At 39.3% G+C, this 23677-nt stretch overlaps 1 protein-coding gene across 1 annotated transcript; it reads left to right on the top strand.

Annotated features, from left to right (window-relative positions):
• The first annotated feature begins 3569 nt into the window (after positions 1–3569).
• On the top strand, positions 3570–22979 carry prr16 (proline rich 16). The gene is made up of 3 exons (XM_007557507.2): positions 3570–4447; positions 12705–13752; positions 22041–22979. The coding sequence occupies exons 1-2, from the start codon at positions 4313–4315 to the stop codon at positions 13566–13568; spliced, it is 999 nt and encodes a 332-aa protein (XP_007557569.1). The 5' UTR covers positions 3570–4312; the 3' UTR covers positions 13569–13752; positions 22041–22979.
• The last annotated feature ends 698 nt before the right edge of the window (positions 22980–23677 follow it).

The raw sequence follows: 23677 nt of genomic DNA on the forward strand, positions 1-23677 counted from the left end.
GGCTGTACAGTTTGATGTAATGTCTTAAAACAGTGCTTCTTGTTCTCTAACGACTTTTAATAATGCCGTTTATGTTTTAAACAAATGTAATTATTTTACATTTCTTACCAGCGTTTGTTTGTGTATTGTTTTTATTGTTCTCGTTTGATTCATGTCTTCAAACTTCAACACTGACGTCTGTTGATCAATTCAACAAAGATAAATGGTCTTATTATTCTTGGGTGATGTCTGTGTCATTTCCAAAGACAGAGACATATTTACTGGGTAAATTAAGACAAATAAATAATCAAATATGTTAAATATAAATATAAAAAAAAACGGAGTCTGGCATTTCTTATTACTCCGTTTCAAATAAACACATAAAAATACTAGTCAGTACATAAAAATAGACGGAAGTAACAGATAAACAACTCAAATGCTTCCATACTTAATTGATTAAATCAGAGGCATCAATGTGTTTTCACTACACAATTTCACTACACAAATATATATTTACACTTGAAATAACCATTTTGGCAGATGTATGACTTCCAAGTTTGAAAATGTAAATGCACAGTTTCCAAAATGTTCAGAACTTTTACAATGCATTTTCTAAGTATAACTGGCTTCACAATGCACCCAAACAACACTTAAAAATTATTTTCTTAAACATTTATATGTTGCTTTCAAGAAGTTACACTTTTTATAGTATTTCAAAGTGAATCAAAATGTCAGGATGCTTCTTTACTAGTTCGACGAGCATGCACGGATAATTTTCCCTTTAGAAAATGATGATCTCTTTTTTTTTTGCATTGTTAGCTTAAATTACAACTTATTCTTTTAGACCAAACAGCCATACATTTATTTGTTTTTTCATTCACACAGCATGAATTAGAACAGTGTTTCTCAACTCTGGTCCTCACCGCCCTCCTCCTCTGCATGTTTTAGATGTGCCTCTATTCCAGAACAGCTGATTTAAATGATTCCATGACCATAAGCCTGTTAACCACCCAGAGATACAATTTAGGTGTGTGGCAGAAGGGAAATACCTAAAGCATGCAGGACAGGGGGGCAGTGAGGACCAGGGTTGAGAAATACTGAATTTTTCTTTTATTATTGGAGAGAATAAAATTCAATTAATTATCAGTAGCTGACTGCTACTTACTTCTTGATCATGGATTAATCCCATTCCGCTAAATTCGAGTCGCTCAGGACTGATGGCTGGTCATACAAAGTATAATTTTTAGGAAATCTTTTATCCTGTTAAAAAAAAAAAAGAGTTGTTCCTCCCCACTGTTGCCACATGCTTATTTAGGACAAAGTATTGCAGTAAAGTCAGATGGACTTCAGTAGACGCAAAACGTTTGGGATTAAATTATTTAATTAGTCTGCATTTGACTTTAGTATATTGAAAGGTTGCTTGAGTTTCAGTGTTTGCAACATGAATATATGATTGTATTGTATTTTAATTAGTCAGATTAACCAGAACTGAATTGGAACCGATAAAAAATTATATTGAATATAACCATATATATTCAATAAGTATATTGAATATACTTATTCAATATACTTGAATAAGTATATTGAATAATATATATTCATATATATTCAATAAGTATATTGAATATATATGGAACAACTTTATGTTGTTTCATAAATCTGTTCTGAATTGGCGCATTATAAATAAATCAACATAAACTTTCTCTTTCAAATGCTGTTTCTCCATTTTGCTTATAGTTTGTGTGGATTAAAAAAATGACTTGGTGTTATGTCTTTTTGTTTCCTTTTATGATCACTTTGATAATTTCACATATTTTTATCCTAATACATAAAACATTGCAACTAAAAGGGATTCCAATAACTTGTAAGTCACATTCAAGAAGATTGGCTTCAAATGCATGTATATATTTTTATGCCTCTCACAGCTCTTGTTCCCCTGTTCTTGCTACTGCAGAATCCTCCAAGTTCTTGTCATGTTTTACTCTGAGCTTGTCAAAATAAACTTGTCATCCTCTCTTGACTGTGGAACAAGCAGGGGAGCCCAGCAGTGTGTAGATGTAAACATACAGAAAATAATAAGGCAGCATAAAAATAGCTCTAAGAGTGGTAAGTGAAAGTCCTCCATTTGTTATTCTACTTTGCTCCATTGCATGCACAGTGTATAAGAAAACTGCCGCTACCCTTTACCACTGCTTATTGTTCCCATACTGGACACATATTTTTGTCTTTGTAAGAAATCCAGTGCTGTGCAAATGTTCTAAATCATCCAGCTTCTTTGTGCTCTACTTCAGAGAATTAAGTTTTTTTTATTTTTTAAAAGTATCTCTGTGTCTTTCATTGGACTTTTTCTGCTTATTCAAACTGAGGTCTTATGCCTGAGTATGAAACTAAATGAGGTAGTGTGCCTAAAATAGATGAAAGGGTACAAGTGGAGGAGCCCAAAAAAATCAAGCTTGAAACTATCTACAAGAGTGGAACAGTGTCTTACAGTTGCATCTCTAAGGAATGCTTCAGTTCACAACAAACCATAAATCCAGAATTTTAACATTTGTTTACATAATTTATAATCTATTTATTAAATTTAATTTAATACTTTCAGCATACATAGTGTTGAATCCAGCACTAAATCCATTAAATTTAAGATTTAAAGAAATTGTCAAGTTTACTTAATAAAAGTGCAGAGAATAGTAATCATAACTTGATTGTTGTGTTACTATAGCTACAATTTGATAAGTTTAATCTCCGTGTTTGAGCTCAGTTTACCTCTCAGCAAATACCCAGTTTTCAGTGATTGCCTTTAAGCTCATCCAATTATATTTGCTCTCCTGTGCCAGATTCTCCAAATCTGTATTTTAACGCTGTTAGTGGTGGGGATGTTCTCAACAGGAAGAGAGCCCCCTGAGTCATACTGCTTTTTGAAAAAAAAATCTGATAGATAATAATAATAATAATAATAATAATAATAATAATAATAATAATAATAATAATAATAATAGAAAAAAGTCTGAAAATAAGATCTGAAAAAATCTGTTAAAAAATAGGCAAATAAGTGTATAGTTCAAATATTGCCTGCACATTGTAAATCACTCTCAATGTGTTGTTTTTAATTTAGAGTTTATTTCAAATGTCAATTTCTGAATTTCTTTGCCTGCAATTTGCATCGGAACAAATTTCTCACCATACCAACTTGTGCCAGTCCTGGTGGGAGGAAGCCGGAGTACCCGGGGCGAACATGCAGACTCCGCGCAGAAAGACCCCAGATCGGGATTTGAATTCAGGACTTACTGGCTGGATAAATCATGGGTCCAGTTATTTATTTAAAGTATTTATTGGCAGGTTTATTTAAACTATTACATAAATAATTGATTACTGAAGGATCCTTTTGATTGTTGTACTTCTGGGAATGATAAGCTATAGGGATGTAATTAAGCTTTCTGGCCATAACAACCACGGCAACCCTTAATAATAATAAAGACGTGATATAGGGGGGGGGGAATAAAATAAAGTAAAAATAAAAAAAAAATAAAAAAAGACAAAGACAAAGATTGTCAGCATCGATATGAGTGAAGCGTATAAGTGAAGCGAGAGAGAGAGAGAGAGAAAGAGATAGAGAGAGAGAGAGAGCCCGGACGTTGGCTGCTTTCCTCAGACTCTCCAAGGAGGCAGAGATGGAAACAGGATGAACCTGGCGGGGAGTTGCTTCACAGGAAAGTGCCTCTGGGGTGTCGTTACCCACTGGCATCAATACCAGAACCGACTATTTTGGTTGGGAAGGAGGCAGAGAGACTTTCAATGTTTTGTCGATGCTTGAGGATTACGGACCCTGGCTGTAACGGTTTGGATAGCTACCTACTTATTTCTTTCCTGCCCTCCTCTGCCATAGCTAACGCAGCTTTTTATTATCATTTCATTACCCATACTCAAATTCTCTCAAAAATGTCAAAATAGGCTTTCGCCCTGTCGGTGAAGATGTTTTTGTGGCGTCGTGCTTCGCCTCCGTTGGACGCAGGTGCGCTTAGATTCACAAACCTGTGGCCGGGCGCTTCTCTGACACTACGCTACGATATTCGGATAGCCGTTATTTTTCGTGTTTCGCTCTATTGCGCATGCCCCGTGTGAGATCCAGAATGCTGCCCCGACGCGACTCCGCTTCGTCCTGGCCGCGATGTAGCAGAGGCAGCAGCAGCGGAAAGTGGAGAGGAGCGGAGGACTGAATGAGAGAGAGAGACAGAGAGAGGGGGGGAAAAAAAACATGCGCTGGCAAAAGTGGCTTCACCAAAGGATTTGACCCGAGATCCTTCGCGAAATAGACAACAGTGTCACGAAGTGAAGAATGTCAGGGACACCACATGCGGAGGCTGAAGGAGTAGTCTCCAAAGTAAAAGTGAAAAAGGAGATCAAGACCATCGTGGAGAATTTGGAAACCATCCTGGGAGACCTTAAGGATGTGGCAAAGGAGCTCAAAGAGGTACATTCTTATTCGTGCTGAAGATGTGTGTTTTGGTATTATTGTTTCTTACTCTCCAGGTTAAGGATGCTTTCTTAGGATATTTTTGCCTTACAAAAGATGGGAGACTGACGTCCACTTAACTGTGGCCTGAATTGTGCTCCTCCTCCTCCGCCCCCATGCCCAGAGATGCATGTGATCATTATGGCCAACATGAAAGACATTTGGCACATGAGGGTGTAGGGGTGCGAAATGACAGGACAGCTCCTTCTTCATCCTGACTCACAAGCCATGATGAAAGTGAGAAAATGTAATCACAATTAATATTTAATGGACAAGTTGGTCCAACCACAGAGGGACTTTTTGCATTGCGTTTCATCATCTAAATGCAGGCTGTTGTTCGCTGGGAATTGTCTCCTGCTAGATAATAGGAATGCGTTTTCATCTCTTTTAAGGTGTCTCTCGCTGTCTTTTTTTATTATCTTTCACTAATCCCAACCAATCACTCTGTGTGTCCGTTGCCTTCCCTGTTAAAAAATCTCAAACTCTTGGAGCTCAAGGGCGTCTCCAGAAAGTTTTTCAAAGGTGTGGCGGGACACAAGTGGGTTGGGTCAAGTGGAGCTGGGGATGAGTGACAGCAATATGAAGCCTCCATTCCCTCAAAAAAATGACATAAAAATAAGAGATGCTCGAGTTAATCAGGAGATTTTCCCTTCATCGACTTAAAAATACAATTCCTTTTTACTTATTTGTTAAACACACATTTTCTGCCTACAAATCCATCAACCGACTGCGTACACCTGGACCCACTTCTTTTCTAGTTTAGGAAAAAATCAAATAAACATTAGGAAGCAGGGGTGCACCGTTTGCAGTTTTTTTTTCTGATTGTTGATTACCAATCTTTAACAATTTTGGCCGATACCATTTTTTTTTTTGTCTGAAATGTCACTGAGTTGGCAACAGTGGGTTGACTATTGTTACTGGCAAACTTGCAGACATGACCTGGTGGGCCAGTCTATCAGTCAAACCTCTCTCACTGGAGAACAGTGGTTGATTTTTAGACCTTTGCTGATGTAGACAAGATTGGTGGGTAAGATTGACTTCATATCTAAGTACTGGCGGATCGCTTAAGGAAATCAGAGTCGATAAATCTGTGCACCCCTAGTTGCAGTGAACACCTCGTGGCTGCACTGGATCGACGTTGGATCACATTCAAACCAGAAACAAACTGCTCTTGAGTTTGAAACGCACAGAGAACACCTCCTCCAAATGGTCTCAATACAGTTGTTTTGGTTTGCGCCCTGCGTTCACAGCTATATAAACAAACCGGACCAAGGGGAAAAACAATCAGTTTGTTTTAAACTTAAAAAATCTCTGGTGAAAACGCCCTAAAAGTTGCAGAACAGGAGTGCGAGTTGTGCTCCCTTCCTTTTCTATTGGATTCAAAACTTCAACCTTTATCAAACAGGTAAAAAGTTAAAGATAACTGGCAAGTCACATCTGCAAGGAAGAGTCTGATCTGTGTGACTTTAGTGAGAGTAAATTAGAGATAGAGAAATCCAAAATTCCTTCCTTTTCAGATCAATGGTAACAGTAACACTTTTCAGTGTGAAAGTTGTTACTGTGGGAAGAAGACCCGAAGTTAGCCATTCAGGTGTTTCAAGGTTAAGTTATAGCAAGCATAAAGGCACAAAAGGCTTTACTATTGTAAAATCTAAATATGTGACCTTATTTCAAAAAGGTATAAACATTCAGGCTGCTGCAGCAGATAGCATGGCCTCAGTTATTTATTTATTTATTTTGTTGCTTTTTTTTTTTTTTTTGCTTGTTTCCTTCCAAACTCTTTTGGGTATGAAAAGGTCTGGTACAGGACTTGAACTTGCACCCACCTTGGCAATGCTTCAGTGAATAAGGGTTGGAGTGTTCTGACATAGAGAAAACTGAAAGTATCACAAAAAAACAACAACAGCTTTTCTATTATTTTGAGTCATCAGTTTCTGTCTTTATTGGGATATTCTGGATTTGGAAATGTTCTCAGGCTTTTGGAGATCTCAGTGAGGATTTAAATTTTTAAGAGAACAAACACAGATAGTACTGTAAACCACTTTAATCATGCTGAGATGACATGATATAGCCAGTTTGAAATGTGAACATAATAGTAAAGTAGTAATAGTAAAAGGCTGAAAAAAAAAAAGATTTTGACTACTGTTTTTAAAACTTTGTAATCTGTCAAAGCTTTACAGGAGAAGAGATCTAAATTTTAACCCATTGAAACATACACTCTCCTATTTTAACATTATATGAATAAAAAATGTGCGTATATGGTTTTGTGGCCTCCTTGGTGGCACCCCTGTCCACTATCTTATGCATTAAGAGCTCAGGGATGAAGAGATAGAGATGCTAATAGGGACTCACACATTTGGCTCTGGGTTTATACTTTATATTTAATTTGAATTTTAAATATTTATACTGCAGACTATTCTCACCGAGTCCCTCTGTGACTTGTTTTCTGGTATCAAATCAGTTCTTCTTCTGATTCCAGTCATAGAATCGCTGGCTGCCACCCCGGTTGTAATCAACCTGCAGTCGTTGTTGGTCTTATGTTTGCATTCCAGCACTGGGTACACACCAGGCATCTGTCCCAAACCTTTCACCTTAACATGACAAGCTGTCATTCTAATGAAATCTTATTGCATACAGCCTCTGCTTCCTGCATTATGGATTATGGACTCAACAGCATCTGCCTCCCTGCATCCCTTTTCTCCTTCTCCCTCTTCTTTTCCGTTTCTTTTTTTTATCTCCCCCTCTCACAGTTTGAGATTAATAAAACTTCTTTTGTCCTTTTCAGCAGTTTACAATCTATCACAGCAGGCATCAGAGTTAAATGACAACAGGAGGGCATTGTAATCTGTCTATTGTAATCTTCGCTGATGTGCCCTTTTCTTTTATTTTCCCTTTCTTGTTTCTTTTATTATTACTTTTTTTTTTTCTTCCTTGCAGGAAATTGTATAGAGGATCAGTTATTCTGACACCGCTCACACATTAAACACAGGGCTGGAGGGGATGTTACTATCAAAGCCAGTGTTTGGGGCATAATCCGTTTGAAATGCGTTTATCTGTTAGAACTCGCAGACAGGGCTGGAGCTAAGTCTGGCTCTGAGGAAGGACCCTGCTCGGATGCTTGGCACAGTGGCCCAGGCTGCCTGGCCTACAGCGGGGGCTGCACACTGGGATACCGGTATTACCTCTTGTTTGTGTCCCAACAAATTATCCACTTAAAGACTGCATGAAGAGTTAAGCTCTCTCCACTCGTTTTATTATTTTCGTCTCTCTACTTCGTCCCTTGTCCCTCCGTTTCTCTTTTGACCACCATTAGCAAATCTGGACAAGCATTCAAACCCCACAGGTCAATAAATACTCTGTGCTATTCTTGACAACATAGCAATAAGTGCATGATTTGAAGGAAAATCCATATATTTGTGTTCATTTCAAGGGGTCTGGCATTGAAGCTGTGAAACTATAAAGGCATTCATTCCCTATAACAATTTTTTTTTCTCAATATTTTGTCATTTTGCAACCGCAAACTTTAACTCTAAGCAGGGCGTAACCGCAATGTAGAAGTAAAAGGATTGCATGATTTGAAAAAATTACTTATAAAAACCAAACCTAAAAAGAGCATAGTTTTATGTGTGGATGTGCCTACGTAAAATTCAGCACAGGCAATTATTTTTTGGTCTTTGTGTTCTGCTGGTAGGTGAACCGTTGGGCCAGTCTAAGGTCTTTTTAACTCTGTTCAGTTCAGTTCATTTAAATAGTGCCAAGTCACAGCTCAAGGCAGTTTACAAAAACAAGTTGTTTCAATTTATTCATAGATACATCCTAGGTGACGGTAGTTATCAAACAGTGCATTAAGTTCAGTTCACTATTCAAACACATTGAAACAGTTTTCTTTCTGAGAAAACCCAGCAGATTGCACCGAGTCATTGACTTTTAGCTTTCACTCCTCCTGGACGAGCACGTAGTGACAATTGCCTGCATTGTGTCGATGACTTTAAAGCAATCCCTCATTCTGAGCATGCACGTAGCAGCAGTGGAGAGGAAAAACTCCCCTTTAACAGGAAGAAGCCTCCAGCAGAACCAGAACCTGGCTCAGTACGAGCGGTCAAATCTGAATGGGGATTTGAGAAGACACAGCAGATACACACAAAGAAAAATAGAGGAACTGATGTAGGAGTACTTTCTACGTTAAAAAAAAGTTAATAGCAGGAGAGGGAAAGAGTTTAGTTGTTGGCAAGCAGCATTGTCTCAGTTTATGCCTCCTTCCAGGAAGCCGGCAGACCCAAACAGAACGCCAGAACAGATGTATCTTCTATGTAGAGAAAAAAAAAACCCCATAAAGTTAACTATTGAAATAACAGCAAATAATGCAAATTGGAAAGTAGCAGAAGAAGAAAGTAGCAGAGTGAGGAAAAGTGGTGAGATTGTCCTCCAGCGGTCTAAGTCTATAGATGTATAACTATGGAGATAGCCCAACTTGGCAACATATCTGTGTTTTTAACTAAGATTTATCTAAAAGAAAAGTTTTAAGCCCAGTCTTAAAAGTAGACAGAGTCTCTGCCTCACAGACTAAACCTGGGAGAGGAGCCTGATAACTAAAGGATCAGCCTCCCATTCTACTTGTAGAGTTTCTAGGAACCAGCAGTAACCCTGCAGTCTGAGAGCAAAGTTCTCCGTTAGGAACACGTGGAACAATCAGATATCTGATGTTTGATGGAATATAAGATTCATTTCTGGATTTAACAGGGACTCAATTAATGGAAGCTAAATTAGGAAAAATATTGTTTCTTTTTCACTTGAATCAGAACTTTTGCTGCAGCGTTTTGGATCAGCTGGAGGCTTTTAACTTCATTTTATAGATTATAAACAATTACAGTAGTCCAGTCTTGACGTAACAACCGCATGAACTAGACTTTGAGCATCACTCCTGGACAGGATATTTTCTAATGTTGCAGCCTCTTTTAGGCTCTTATAAAGGTTTTCCCCATATTTAACTTAATCCATTGTCTTATCAGCTTAGACCAGGTTTCCTTTGCCTGCTGAAGAAAAACATCACCATGTTTCACCATGCTGTGTACAGGACATTATCCACTGTTAGTTTTCTGCCACATATTGCTTTGTCACACTGTTTTTATCCATTGCTCCTTGTTTCTTAATAAACTTCTGAACAGCGTTGTTTATACTGATATTAATCTTACACAAGTGGACTCTATAATTGCGCCACTCATGATGACAGCATGTTGGAACAACTTTGCTACCTTAGTTCTGATTTGTTATTTTTGGAGGCTATAGTTCATAATTTTTGGGGTTGAGGGATTGCATGCTTGGATAATTATTCCCTCTGGTTTTGGATGCTGTGCAGTTGGAAGGACTTTTGCTCTTGCTTTTATATTTTTTGACAGTTGCGTTGTAAAGGTGTGTAACCCTGCCAACAAGGTATTGTTTTGCAACCAGAGGGCTCTTTAGATTTAAGACTGACTGCTACCAGAGAGGAGCTACAACATTTAATTCCCCTTTTTGATAAATCATACTTTTGAATTGAACAGAACTAAGTGATGTATGATTTACATATTTAGAGGTTTTTGTGTAAAAGGTGCAAAATATAAATGCATGACATGCTTTTCAGATTTTTTTATTTGTTTTGTAAGGAAAACCATGTACCCTTTACCTTCCACTTTATATGTATGTGCTGGTGTGTGTTGTATGAAGAGAAATCCATGTGAAATACATTGAAATTCATAAATGTCAGGGGACAAAATGTCAAAAAAGTTCAAGGAGCGTTCACCCTGTTGAAAGGCTCCGTAGACATTTTGTCCTGAAGTTTTTCTCTTTCTAGTTCTTACAAAGTCAGGCAGTGATTATTAAAATATTCAGTTCTGTGTATCAAAGCAAAACAGCTATAAAAAAAAGGGGGTTGGGGGGAATAAACAATTTAATTCAAGAAGGAATATTTTGGGTGGACTTTTAAAAATGGTTACAAAACAAAAAGTCAATATTTCTGAAAATCAGAGTAGTTAAGTAACTATTATTAATTCCTATCCATTGTGGTTGGACAGTGTTTGTTATAGTATACATCTGTAGCGCCACCCAAATGTATTGGTGTTTCAAATAGTTTATGCATTCTAACAAGGTTCCCATGGCCGTTGAAATAGATACATAGGACCAGTTCTCTCTACAGAACAAAAGTATTTAAATTAAAGGCCACATTTTCCTTATTTCTCTCTAGTGTAAGATTAAGTTACTGCACTGATGGTAGTTTTATTTTAAAATGTTTTTCATGTTTTGGCCAATAACAGCAAAGCTGCAGCAGTACGAGAACGTCCTACATGAATCAGGAAGGGATTAAAGCACCCGTTTGATTGCTTTGTGGAGGTTGGAAGGTACTAACACCTACTAAAGCTCAAGTCCCCGATAACCTTTAAATAGATGAAGTGAGTAATCTATGGATGAATGTGTAGGTAAATGTGTAGATAAACTTATCAATCATCATGTCCCAAAAACATTTGTAGGTCTGTAAAGAAATCATTGATATTTCTATGTCAGCTTTAATGGCAAACTAAAGTCCTCTGTCTTTGGTATCATCTATATTTCTTATTTCCAAAGGGTCCAGATAAAATCCAATACACATTTCTGCTGCATTTTTCAACCAATTTTCCAGTTTTCCTTATTATACACTTGTATTCATTGCCTCTCCTCCTAATTGTTTTCCGCAGTGTTCTCTGTATTCATAAATTATATAACATTCAGAGATAACAGATTCATTCTGTTACTTAAGCAGTTCTTCACTGTGCCGACTTTGCAACAGACTGCCAGCCTATTGATTTTTCATATCTTTTTGCCCTCTGTTTTCCTCCCAAGCTCTCTTCTTATATAAATGATCGCTTTTATGCCTTTTTATTTTGCATTGGAATTTATGCTCTATATTATCGAAGCCACCACTCAGGAAGTTGTCCAGTAGATTTTGCTATAAATTATATACGTATTTAATGGCTCTTGTGTGTGCTTACAGTTGACGTATAGTGAGGAAGAAGTCTTAACTCATACTTTACGCTCTGTTTTCTTTGGACTTTGGTTTGTTTTTCTCTCATTTTCAGTGCCTTGTCTGGATGTTTTTCAGAGGAATGTCTAATTTTCTGTTTGTCAAGCATCTTAACTCTGACCTATGAGTCATTCAGGCATAAAAAAGCTCCTTAAATTCAAGGGACGGACCAGGGCTGTGTCTACACATAACAGACAAATAAGCATTTAGATAAGCACCTAGCTGACAGGCTGTTACAAAAGCAAGATGTGTTACCTTTTGTTGTAGCTGAATCTGTAAGAACGGCTATGGCAATACAGTTTTACTCACATAAAGCTGTATTTTAGAGCCATCAAGGTGATTCCCAGGCAGCTTTTAGCTAAAAGCTTAGCATGCAGTAGATGACCTGGAGGATGATGAATCTCTCAGGTCTTTGCTGGAATCTGTTCTGTCTCTTAAGGACATCACTTTTAGAGACTGTTCATCTCCTCTAGGTAGTGTTTTAACACCTTTGTCCGCATTTTGTCCTCTTGCCTTAAACATCTTTGAATTTTATGCAGAAAGAATTATTTAAAAAAAAAAATCCTATTTTACATTTAGTGCATACAGCTGAGTGTGCTGTTAGTTGTGTTGAGTCTGGGCCACATTCATTCATTGTCTTTTTTTCACCTTCTGTCACATTACAACTACAAACTTCAATGTAACATATCAGGATTTTCCATCATTAACCAACACAAAGTAGCTCATAGAAGTAAAGTGGATGCAAAACCACACATGGCACAGTATATTGAATAACAGTCGACATCCCGTTATCAGTCTGTGTAATTTTGTAGTCGCAAACAGCTTTGCTCACTGCATATTTATAACATATTAGGCCATTTAAATGAACTAGCAACCCTTAATACCTAAAATAGTTATATTCCTTTAGTGGCTGTGACACTAGAGCTGATTGTGAAGTTCTATTTTTGATGTGCAAAGATGGTAGAGATACACCTCCAAAACTAGCACCTGTAATAGTTATATAAAATATTGACCTTGGGTATTTCTTTTACATAAGATCCTGATACAAAACATGGAAGGTTGTGGCTGTAGCGCCACAAAAAAAAAATCCCCAAAGTCCCAGGGCGTATGAACAGTTTTGTAATCTCAGTACCTGTGACCTGAACTCCCAAACTGACACATAGATCTTCTCGGTGTCACCAGGTTGTTCACGACATCGACACCCTGACTGGAGACCTGCAGTTGGAGGAGGACGGACTGACCGACAGCTCGAAGACAGACACGCTCAACTCCAGCTCGAGCTCCACCACTACCACCACAACCGCGTCCAGCCTGGAGAAGCTGAAGCTCTTCCCCGAGGACTGCATCTTCAAGACGCAAGTGCCAATGAGTCCGGTACCCATCCATCAACCTGGAGTTCTGACGGTCCTCAAGAAGCCACACCCGCCGCCGCCACCGCCGAGACACACCACGCTGAGAACGGAGGAACACAACATCAAGAACCTGCCTCATCCGACTTTGGTCTTATCAGGGAATATGTCCAAGGCTAATGGGTCTTTGTTGAGGAACGGTGGCGTTTTCCCGCTGAAACCAAATAAGGATTTATTCTCCTCCACTCCGTGCTTCATTTCAGGAGAGAGCGAGATGCAGGAATCGGGTCTGGTTCCTACGCTGCCCAGGCCGATGCCGCTTCTCCGGCATGAGAAAAACAAATGCCCCAAGGCTCCAGGCAGGGAACACCGGGAGAGAGAGCGGGTCCGTTTCAGCGAGAAGGTCCAGTATCACGGCTACTGCCCAGACTGTGATCTGCAGTACGACGTGGACGACGCAGAACTCCACTTACAGGCCGAGCTGAGCGACTTACGGCTCAGCCCGGTTCACTGCTGCTCCTCTTCCCCTCCTCCTCATCCTCTCCCTCATCCACTGATGTTGGAAAATGGAGGGCTCTCAGTCAGCCACAGTTTCCCTCCAACGACACACACTCCACCACCTTGTGTGCCTCCTCACACACCTTCCCTAAAGCCCCATAAAACAATTCTACGCAAAACAACCACCACCACGGTTTGACCCCAATAGGTCTCAACTTAAACATTGTTGAAAAAGATTCCTAGTGTTTTCTACTCGAGCTGAACTTTGGATTATCCAAACAAAGAGAGAGGAGAGGGTTTGGAAACAGAAAAAGTGGATAAAGTGAAAAGGAATGGCAAGAAGGCAACGCTGAGACGCAAAACAGCAAGATCAGGGAGAAGCGGTGAGTGTGTGTGCATGTGCGATTGTGTTTGGCAGGAAGGGGAAAGGAAGGAAGAGCAAATGCACGTGTGCATCGATGCATGACTGTGAGTGTGTCATCTTACGAGATTTATTCATGTGTTTGTGGATACACGCATTAATAGGCAGTGAATTCTGCGTGAAGAAAAAAAAAAAAAGGATCAGGGAATATTCAAAAAGTCGACCCAAAACAGTGAAACTGCATCTGCGTCTCTCAGGAGAATCTCGTTACTAGCAAGTCTCAAAGTCAGGAAGTTGTTTCTTCGAGGGGGCCGTGATTAATTCATGTCTTTCTGGATGAAACAAGGACACCTTCTTCCTTCATGTTCCAGCCAACAAATTATCTCATTTCAGACACATAAGCTCAGTGGCAGTCAGACGTTTGCATACATTCAACCTCAGGGTGGATCTTGTAGCAATTGGGCATTTTATTAGTTAGTTTAGCTGATCTTATTTCAGGTGGGAAAGATGGTACAACATCAAACTTTAATGTTAAGAATTTTGTTATTGGAGCTAAAATGATATGAAATGAAAATATCTTCTCCTGTTGCTTTTTTTTTGTTTACACTTCAGTGTTTCAGATCATCAAATAAATTTTAATTCCAAAGGTAACCTTGTGTAAAAGGAAAGAGCAGAGTTCAAATGAGGATTTCATTTATTAAAAGAAAAAAGATATTCAAACCAACTTGGACCTATTTGGAAAAAGTAATTGCTCCCTAAACTGTCATGTTTGTAGTATAAAGTAATATAAAGAACCAAAATGCAGAGCAGCCTTTGGTAACAATTGGAGAAATTTACTAAAAAAAAAATATTAACTTACAGAAGCAAATGCAGATAAAGTGGGACATGGAAGCAAAAGGACAGGATAACACATAAAACTGCAGAGTTACAGAAGGACCCATTAACAATGAAAATCCAAGAGCTTAAATACAGGAAGAAGAGTGGAGGTGGAGAATGAAAACCAGAACTAATCAGAGGCAGATGGGAAACAGCTGAGGCAGAGTGCAGGCAGCTGAGGCAGAGTGCAGGCAGAGGATGGAAAATAGCTGTGGATGGGTGCAAACTGGCAGGAGGAAGACAGGTGAATAATAAACACTGGAGAAGAGCTGAGAGTAAAGGAAACTTCAAATCGAGGGGGGAGAGGAATGACACTAAGTGAAGAGAACAAAATCTAAATGCATAAAGAACAAAATGCAATAATAAACTAAGATAATTTAAGTACAAAGGAATTAACCAAAAGTCAAAACTTTTTGAAAAAATAATGACTTCAGGGGACTGAACAGAATATGACAACGCATGATGTGAACTTTTGGTTATGTTACCTTTGGAGGCAACAGGAATTTTTTAGACTACATGTCTGAATGGCTGTTGTGCTCCTGATTATTCTTCTCCTGCACAACAAAAGTGCATCAAGAATTTCAAATAGCAGAATTCAGGATCCGATCAAATACGGCGAGTCGTCCAGAGAAACTGTCTCACTGCCACCACTTTGTTTAGCTGCAGAAACATAATGTCAGCCTGCATTGTCCAACCCAAAAACCAGTTGCTGGTGTGTGTCCATTTTGGCAAAGGGGGTTCTTTCTTGGTTGGTACCGTATCAGTCCAAGTCAGCTTTGCTTCACTGTGTTTCAGCAACTTTGTGGTTTGATCTTAATCTTCCTAACCAATCTCCTTTCACATGAGGATGACAGTTTGGATCAGAAAGTGGAAAGCTGGACACAACTGGTTGCTCCAACATGAAAACGATCCCAAACACACATTTGAAACTGGGAACGGCTAAATCAACATTAAGCTCTTAGACTTTCCCAATCCTTGTATTGTGCTGAAATCATTTCCCTGTCCCAGTAAACCTAATAAAGTAATCAACTTCACAGTTTCTGATAGGAGCAGTGGTCAAATATCCAGACAGAAATGGATATTTAACTCAGAAGTGTGTGTCTGCGTGTGTGTGTGTGTGTGTGTGTGTGTGGTTTCTCTGCTCTGAGCATTTATCTGAATCGGTGGAGGTGGTGGAAATATAAGTTTGGGCTTTTACCAATATTTTGGATGATGTTGAAATAGAAAAAAAACACAATATGACTCCAAAACAGTTTAGTGCATATATCTTGTACAGTTCAAGTGCATCAATAAAACCTAGGATCAATATGACATTCACTCTGGGGAGAGGACATAAGTTTCTGACCAGAACTGTAGACACAAATCAATACGTATGAACAGAAGGTCATATAGGAAGTCGTTTCATTACTGTGCCTGAATACCGAGTTGTATCTTTGCGCAGATCTGTATGAATACAATCATTCCGACTTCTCCTTCACTGCTTCCCAGCCCAAGTGGCGTTTATCTGACGTTATCAGACTGTGGGATTGAAAGAAGCAAGAGATAATGAGGGGAGAGTTGCTGGACCAGTAGAGAGGGAGAGAGAAATGTTATTTTTTTGTTGTTTTTTTTTTTTTTAACACACACCTTTGATTTGTGAGCAAATTCAGAGCGAAAAAAAAATCCTCGTCGACTCTCGCTCATGCCAATTCACCCAGCCTCCGCTCACTGAGACGGCTACCTACAGTCCTATTCTCATATCTGTGAGACTAAATCAGCTGTAAGCTTATCAGTTCTGCTCTTAAATGTTGATAATCCATCTGGAAAAAAAGAAAACCCCGCGCTAATATAATATAATACCATCTCAGCCTAATTTCAGCAGAAGCACTCTCTATTTTATCAGCTTCTATTAGCTGTATATTTAGGAAGTATATTTAATAAAGCCTACGACTGCCACGTGTGTGTGGGGGATGCAGATAATTGTTTGGGAGACCGAGCGTAAGGGCTGTGTGCGTGTGTGTGTGTGTGTGTGTGTGTGTGTGTGTGTGTGTGTGTGTGTGTGTGTGTGTGCACGCCTTTCGTAGTTGTGTATGCGTTTCTACAAGCCCATGTCAGCTTGGCAGACTTGGGGAGACAGCATACCCTTGAGTTAGATGAGAATAGTAGCACCTTCCTCCCAGCGATGCCCTTAATTAGCCGCATTAGACAACAGAAGATAACAGCCCTGCCTCAGACAGCCTTTGTACCAACCTTTGTTCCCAGCTCTGCCTCAACAAAGCTCCCAACTGCTGCTGCGCATATTATTTGTGATAAACAGGGAGGATGAGCAGCCGAGGGTGGTGGGGAGACCTAAAGCAAGGAATCAGCGAAAGGCACAGCAAGTTCAAGATGTAGGTGAGCTTTTTTTTTAGGAAATGGGGAAGGGGTGAAGGGGGCTAGAAACATTAACGTTACTATTTTCTGGGATTGAGGGGGTGGGAAGATGAGAAAATCAGGGTATTGAAAAGCAGTAGATGACTAAATCTGATCCGTGAACTCGTCAGCTTTACAATCTAAACTCGGCATCTGGATTAGGGATCAGCAGACTTCCAGCCATGAGGAAAACAATCAAAAAAAAAAAAAAAAAGGGAGAGACTGAGTTAGAGCGTAGAGTCGGGTAGGGGCCATGAAGGAAAGTGTGGAAGAGAGAGGAGAAGAGACACATGCATGATGTTTGCTGCTGTGTGTTTTTTGGGCCTCTTGATGACTGCTCAGTGTGAAACATTCACTCTATTTATCTTGTATCAGTGAGTCCTAATGACTCTGGCAGCAGCATACAGACACACGGATTCACATTAATCCCGAAAAGAGTCAGCCAGTATCATCACTATATGCAGTTCATGGGAGGGCTCTTCTTCTTCTGCAGTGCACCCTTACTTACTGAAGCTCTGTTTACCCAAAGCAAAGGCGTTGACACAGTGGGGCTGGAATCAGTTGATTAAAAGGATACATCCCTCTTATCTGCTTTTATTTTCCTAGCTGATAGGCTGGAGTATTTAAGCTGGGTTTTAAAAATGCAGGGAAGCGAGCAAGAGGAGAGCTCCGTTTAAAAATCCACGCATGCTGCAACGCGGTGAAAACACATATAAATGATCTTGGAGAAGATCGTTTATATTTATACAAACGCTGAGGTGCAGCGCTCCGCAAAAATAGTCACGTCCCATGTTTTGTCGAACTGCAACCCATAAACATTTAATGTGTTTTACTGGGATTTTATGAGGTAGGCCAACACGAAGTAGTGCATAAATATGAAGTTGTGAAAAAAAAATAAAATCTTTAAAATGTGGCGCTTCTTTCCTCAATACTTTTAATATCCCTTCATAAAATCCAACGCAACCGGTTGCGCTTGTAAAGTATAAATCCAGCTGTTCTGTGAAGGCCTCGGAGGGTTGTTAGAGATCATTACTGAACAAAGTCGTAAGGACCGAAAAACAACGAGGATAAAGTTGTAAACATCATGTTTCTATTTTAGCAGGGAAAGAGAAGCTGGTCAGAGTTGTTGGTTAGATGGATGGAGCTAAAAAGAAAACCTGTTAAAGGCTGAAAAAGACCTGAGGCTGGGATGAAGATTCACCTTCCAGCAGGATAACAAACCCAAACTCACATCCAGAGCTACAATAGAAAGGTTTGCAGCAGTGGTGTCCACAAGGGTCGAAATCATCAAGTTGAAAACACTGGTGGGCAATTAAATTGTTTTTTTGTTTTGTTTTGTTTTTTTAATAAGAATGGAAAAATGCATTTATTTAATCTGTTCAATAATATACTAAACATTAGAGATTTGAATGAAAAACAATATTTTGATGGAATCTGTAAATAAGTGTTGATCAAAAACATAAGAAGGGGCTGTCTCATTAAAATACAGGAATATGATTTCCTAATATTTGTGGCTCAACTGTTTTTGTTTTTGGGCTAGAAAATGTATTTTCTGTGCCCTTGGTGACAAGAACAGGATGTGGGTCAGTGCTTCCTGTGTTTAGCCAAGTTGAATTAATCTTAGCCAATCGGCGCTTAAAATTAATGAATGGAGCTCCTGAATCGGCTGATTTGTAAATGCCAGCCAATTGCCTGTCGAGCAGCATTTCACCTGGGTTTCCCAGTTTCCTAACCTATATTTTCTTAAGAACATTTGAGAAGAAAATCCATGCTCTCTTTTTCCAGATTTTAAATCATCTTAAAACCCCTGTGACCTTCACCTTCAGCTTTACAGTCAGGCGCTACTTTGTATTTGATAGATCACATACAATGTTTAGTTCCTGGTTTAATTTGCTAAAATGTGATCAAGTCCTAAGGATCTGAACATTTTTGGAGAACACTGTAAAAATGAAGCTGCCCAAATATCCTTCTTTTGTTACCTTTTTACTGTTGATAGTAGTTAACTCAAAATAATACAGAAAGCATCAAAAGTTTGACAAGTCGCTGTGTTTTATATACTGTACAATAAGAACTTGATTTAAAAGTACAAAATATTTCAAATTGTACCCGCTCACTGGCAGTTTCCCCATCATGCTACATAATTTAATGCTAGTATTGAGGCTTGAGCCACAGAAAAACACTAAATATTGCTTCATTCTTGCAGAATAAACCTTAAAGACACCATGACAGACAGCCAATGGTTGATGCAAGATTAAACCCATGTTTATCAGAGAGAATATTTTGACATTCGGTAAATAGAAAAGCCTCTGTTTTCATAAGACATTATTAAATACACCCATGATTTATAACGAGCTTGCTCTTGTTAGCAGAATACCACTGCTCCCCTGATCACGTCTGTGGGAGTGTTTTGCTGTGTTTTTTTTTTTTTCATGTAAAGGCTATCTGTGCTCCAGAGCTCTAGGCTCCAAGATAAAGTTGTAATGGGCAGGAAGGAGGTGGATCTCCACCGCCTCCATCGTGAGTCAGGCCTGACTCAACGGCACTGACCCACTCCCTCCAGCTCACCGCTCTAATTCGTACCCCAGCTTCGTTTTGTTTTTTTTTTCCCTCTCCCTCTCTCTGTATCTCTGTCTCCATCTTTCTCGCGCTCACTGTTTCTTTATTTCTTTCTTTCCTTTCCCCTTGGCTGATGCTTCACTCCCACTCAGCAGCATCTGTATGCACAACAATCTCTCTGCATGCATGCGTCTCCGTGTACATGTGGGTGAGGTTGCTGTGTTGTCAAAGAAACAACACTTTGTGCAGCAAAAGGAGTTGTTAGTTTCAGTGCTTAAGTGTGCCTGTGAAAAGTGTTCAACCCCGTCGGATCTTTTACCCTTTTTCATTGTTTTTAAAATCAATCACGATCAACAGTGTCTATTTTTCGACACACACACAAAAAAAAAAGTCTTGTCAAAACAGAAAACTGATTTCACAAAATAATAAGTAAAACGTTGAACCTAAAATAAGTGGCTGCGTAAATATTCACTCCAATGAAGTCAGAGAAAATATTTGTATATGACTGTGGTTATGTTGTAGAAATCATTGTTCTTTTTTTGTTTTTGTTAAAAAAAGACACATTTTGTTGACTACGGTTGATTTGTAAAAGAAATGAAAGGGTAAAACATCCAAGGTGGTGAATTTTAGTCAGCTTGTATTTAGTGGTCTTATTAACTTTACTTTTAAATTATAAAAACTTCTACGCATAAATCTCAAATCACCTCTAATGTCCTCTTAATGTGCTGCTCCTCCTTGCAGGTCGTAACCGATTTATTTCTGCCTAAACTACAGTCACATGTGTGTTTATTATCCTCCTACTCCTCCTGTTGTCTTATCTGGTTTTCCAACCTGGCAAACGCACAGCGAGTAATAAAACTCGACAGTCAGAGAGGGACCCACATTTTGCCAGTGAATATTAATTAGCAGTTGTTTCTCTGTCTGATTGCTGCTGGTGATAGTCCTGCGAAGAGACACGGTTGTCTGTTTGCTCGTCCTTGTTCTGCATGCATCATTTACTTTGATTTCTGTTTTCCTCAATGAGCTACATTTCAACATAATCACATAAAATGAAAACGATACGAGGAAGCGTGAAACAAAATTAAAGAAGCAATTATGATGCGGCATGCCAGAGGGCTTGTGTCTGCGCAGTAGATCCTGTATTAAAGGTTCGTTTCTAACACAATATGAGGGTTGCTGGACAACTCTGGAGTTTTTACTGGTTTGGTATGTCTTAAAGTCGTGTCCATCCATCTGGTCATGTGTCCACATATCAATCTGTCAGACTATACATCCATCTATTCCAACCAGTTATCTATTTATCCATCCATTTGTCCAACTGTGCAGCCATACCTCATGTTCGTCTATCCATTCATGTGTTGGTCTAACTCTCTGCCCAGCCAACCTTCCACCTTTTGTTCACTATCTGAGTGTTTTTCAAAGCCGCGACCCTTAGGAAGGTCTCAGAAAACTGGAGGGAAGATGAGAAACAAAACCCAAAATAAAAACATTTATTTAAGCTGTTATTTATTTAAGATCTGTTTTTCAACCATTCTTTTAAGAGATAGGTTGAAATAATTTGCTGTAATGCTCATCTTTCTGATTAGTTGCCAGTCAAATTCATCAAGCCGCTTTGCTGGGATTTTACAACTTTTGTAGGTGCAAAAGTAAAATCGAAGTCGACTAAAATCGGTATTCAGTAAAACTAAGGTTGGAAATTTGCCACAATATTCTGATCAGTGCATCTCTATAAATGTTGTCTTTGTGCTTTAAAAAAAGAAAAAAGTCAACCTCTGGAAATATTTAGTGTAATCATTTCGAAACAACAACACATTCAGACATAAATCTGGTGCATGTAAGGTTTACTTTCTTGCGGTTCATTGTTTCCTCTGAGCCCACGAGTCAAACTGAGTCATGATGCTGGAAAGTGAGTAGGTCATTTGCATAAATTATGACTTTAAAGGGATACATATGAGGGATACATCAAGGCATATGAGTACAAAGAGCGAGCGCTAATGGGGCAGTCATGCAGCCATGCGTGTATAGGAAGAGTCAAAGGCCATGATGGTCCAGTGCAACCTACAGAGATTCAATGGTGTAGCTTGGCTTAATTTGAGGTTTTCACGCCCCCTTTGAAGTTAAAACAGAGGGCTCAGCTGCTTCGTGTTGTGGAGAGAGAAACATCTCAACTGGATCAGACGCGTGAGAGCAACAGTGGCCCAGAAGGTGCTCTGTCCTCGGTAACCTACTGCTCCAGACCTGACTAAAGACGACAGCTCTCTAAGAAGTGGTTGTAATCCACAGAGGAAAACGTGCCAAGCGATTCCCGTTCACTTTGATAACCTGCGGATGTGGCGCCGGGCGCCTGTGACTGGGCGGTGATACCTTTCATTTGGCTCTCTATAAAAAGCAATTGTTGTTGCTCCGACTGTCAAGTGCCTGTCCTCTGTGCAGTCAGATATCCACATTAATGTGTCTCCCTTTTTTTTTTTTTCTCCTCCTCTGCAGGGCCCATTGAGATCCTTGAGCTCTGAGAGGAGTGGATGCTGGCTTCATACACTAATCGACCCGGGTTGATCAGGGAGGAAGGAGTCCAAACATCAGCCTTCTGGTGCTTGAAAGTGCTAATGGCTCTGAACTGACAGAAGACAATATCCTCTTCTGAGCATGAAACAACCTTCAGGCGACAGCTGTGCAGGTGGAAAAAACTAAAAGAAAAACACGTTACTCTCCAAAACAAGGCAAGGCAAGAGAGCCGGCCGCTGCGAGTGATATGTTGGTTCATAAAAAACGTCTAAATTAGATCGGAATGCTGCCCAGACCCAGTTACCAAAAGTAACGAGGCGGATTTGGATGAAGCCGCACAAGATATGGGTTGAAATGATGTCAGTCGGTGTTTGATTGACGCCAACACAGACTTTTGCTCTGTCAGATGGAAATCAATAGCTCCACTCAACTGATGGGATTTGCCTTTTAAGAATCGTAATTGTGCACGGATTGCCCGACAGGCCCGCTTCGCGAGAGAAAAAACAGCGTCTCCGCTGGACTGCAGAGAAGGAGAAAATAGTATTATGTCAGTATGTGCCACATCCCAACCATGGACTGTTTTTGTTGCGACCAGTGTTTGGAAATGAATATCGATTTGGCCACTGGTCTGTGTCCAGTCGTTGACGTCCGTCGTTTCTGTATTTGGTCAACTGGTGCCATGCATCCATGCATACTCCACGGTTAAAAAGCAGAGAGGTTCAGTCCAGTGTGGCAAATTACAGCTTTAAAGGATTGTTGAGGAGGTGATAATTTGCATCAAATTTTATTTGTCTACAAATATACATAAACATGTTTGATATCTATATATTTCAGCCATTTTTTTCTACAGAGACTTAAAATTTAAAAAGATGATATTTTTGATATTACGTTGGACAACAGAGGTTTATAGACAAACTATGACATTCCCTCATGTAGTACTTTTTCCAGGAAGGCAGAAGAGCAAGATTGTTTGTAGAGATAAAAGAAACTTTATATTAAAAAAAGGTGTTTTTTTTGTTTGTTTTTTTTAAGAAAAGAATATACGATGAAGAAAAAAAAAAGTGTCATAAACCAAATAATTGTTGTGCTTTATCAGAAGGGAGGTTTGGGTGAATGAATGAATGCATGACTGGCCCTTCACTCTGTCCTGCCATCACTGTGTTTTTCTATGCATTTCTACAAAGAGGACGTCTAGACGAGTCCAAGGTGCAGCTCGTTCTGCTGGCTACAGTATTTAAGATATTCTTCATATCCTCTCAACTTGTTAATCGGGTTCATTTCCCAGTCTCTAAAATAAAAATCTGATCATATTCCATTAAGCTTTTGCAGACGAGTCACTTGTAATTACAACAATATTTTTTTCACATTTTGTCACTTTTCTGCCACAAACTGTTGTGTATTTTAATGGGGTTTTGTGTGACAGACCAACACAAAGTGGTCCATAATTTGTCACATGGATGTAAAATTATACACTGCTTTAAGTTTTTCTACTAATAAAAATCTGAAAATTGTGCCGGGCATCGTTGTTCAACCCTCTTTAGTTAATGTTAGCTGTTTTTTGCTCCAATCACAGTTGTAGGTGGTTGAGGGGTGAGCCTTTAGGTTGGGTAAAGAGCATC

The sequence above is a fragment of the Poecilia formosa genome, unplaced genomic scaffold, assembly GCF_000485575.1.
Source record: "Poecilia formosa unplaced genomic scaffold, Poecilia_formosa-5.1.2 Scaffold89, whole genome shotgun sequence".
Lineage (NCBI taxonomy): Eukaryota > Metazoa > Chordata > Actinopteri > Cyprinodontiformes > Poeciliidae > Poecilia > Poecilia formosa.

Coding starts and splice junctions, on each gene's coding strand:
- prr16 (XM_007557507.2), top strand. CDS start 4,313: ATGTCAGGGACACCACATGCGGAGGCTGAAGGAGTAGTCTCCAAAGTA. Junction 4,448..12,704: donor TGGCAAAGGAGCTCAAAGAG/GTACATTCTTAT, acceptor CGGTGTCACCAG/GTTGTTCACGACATCGACAC.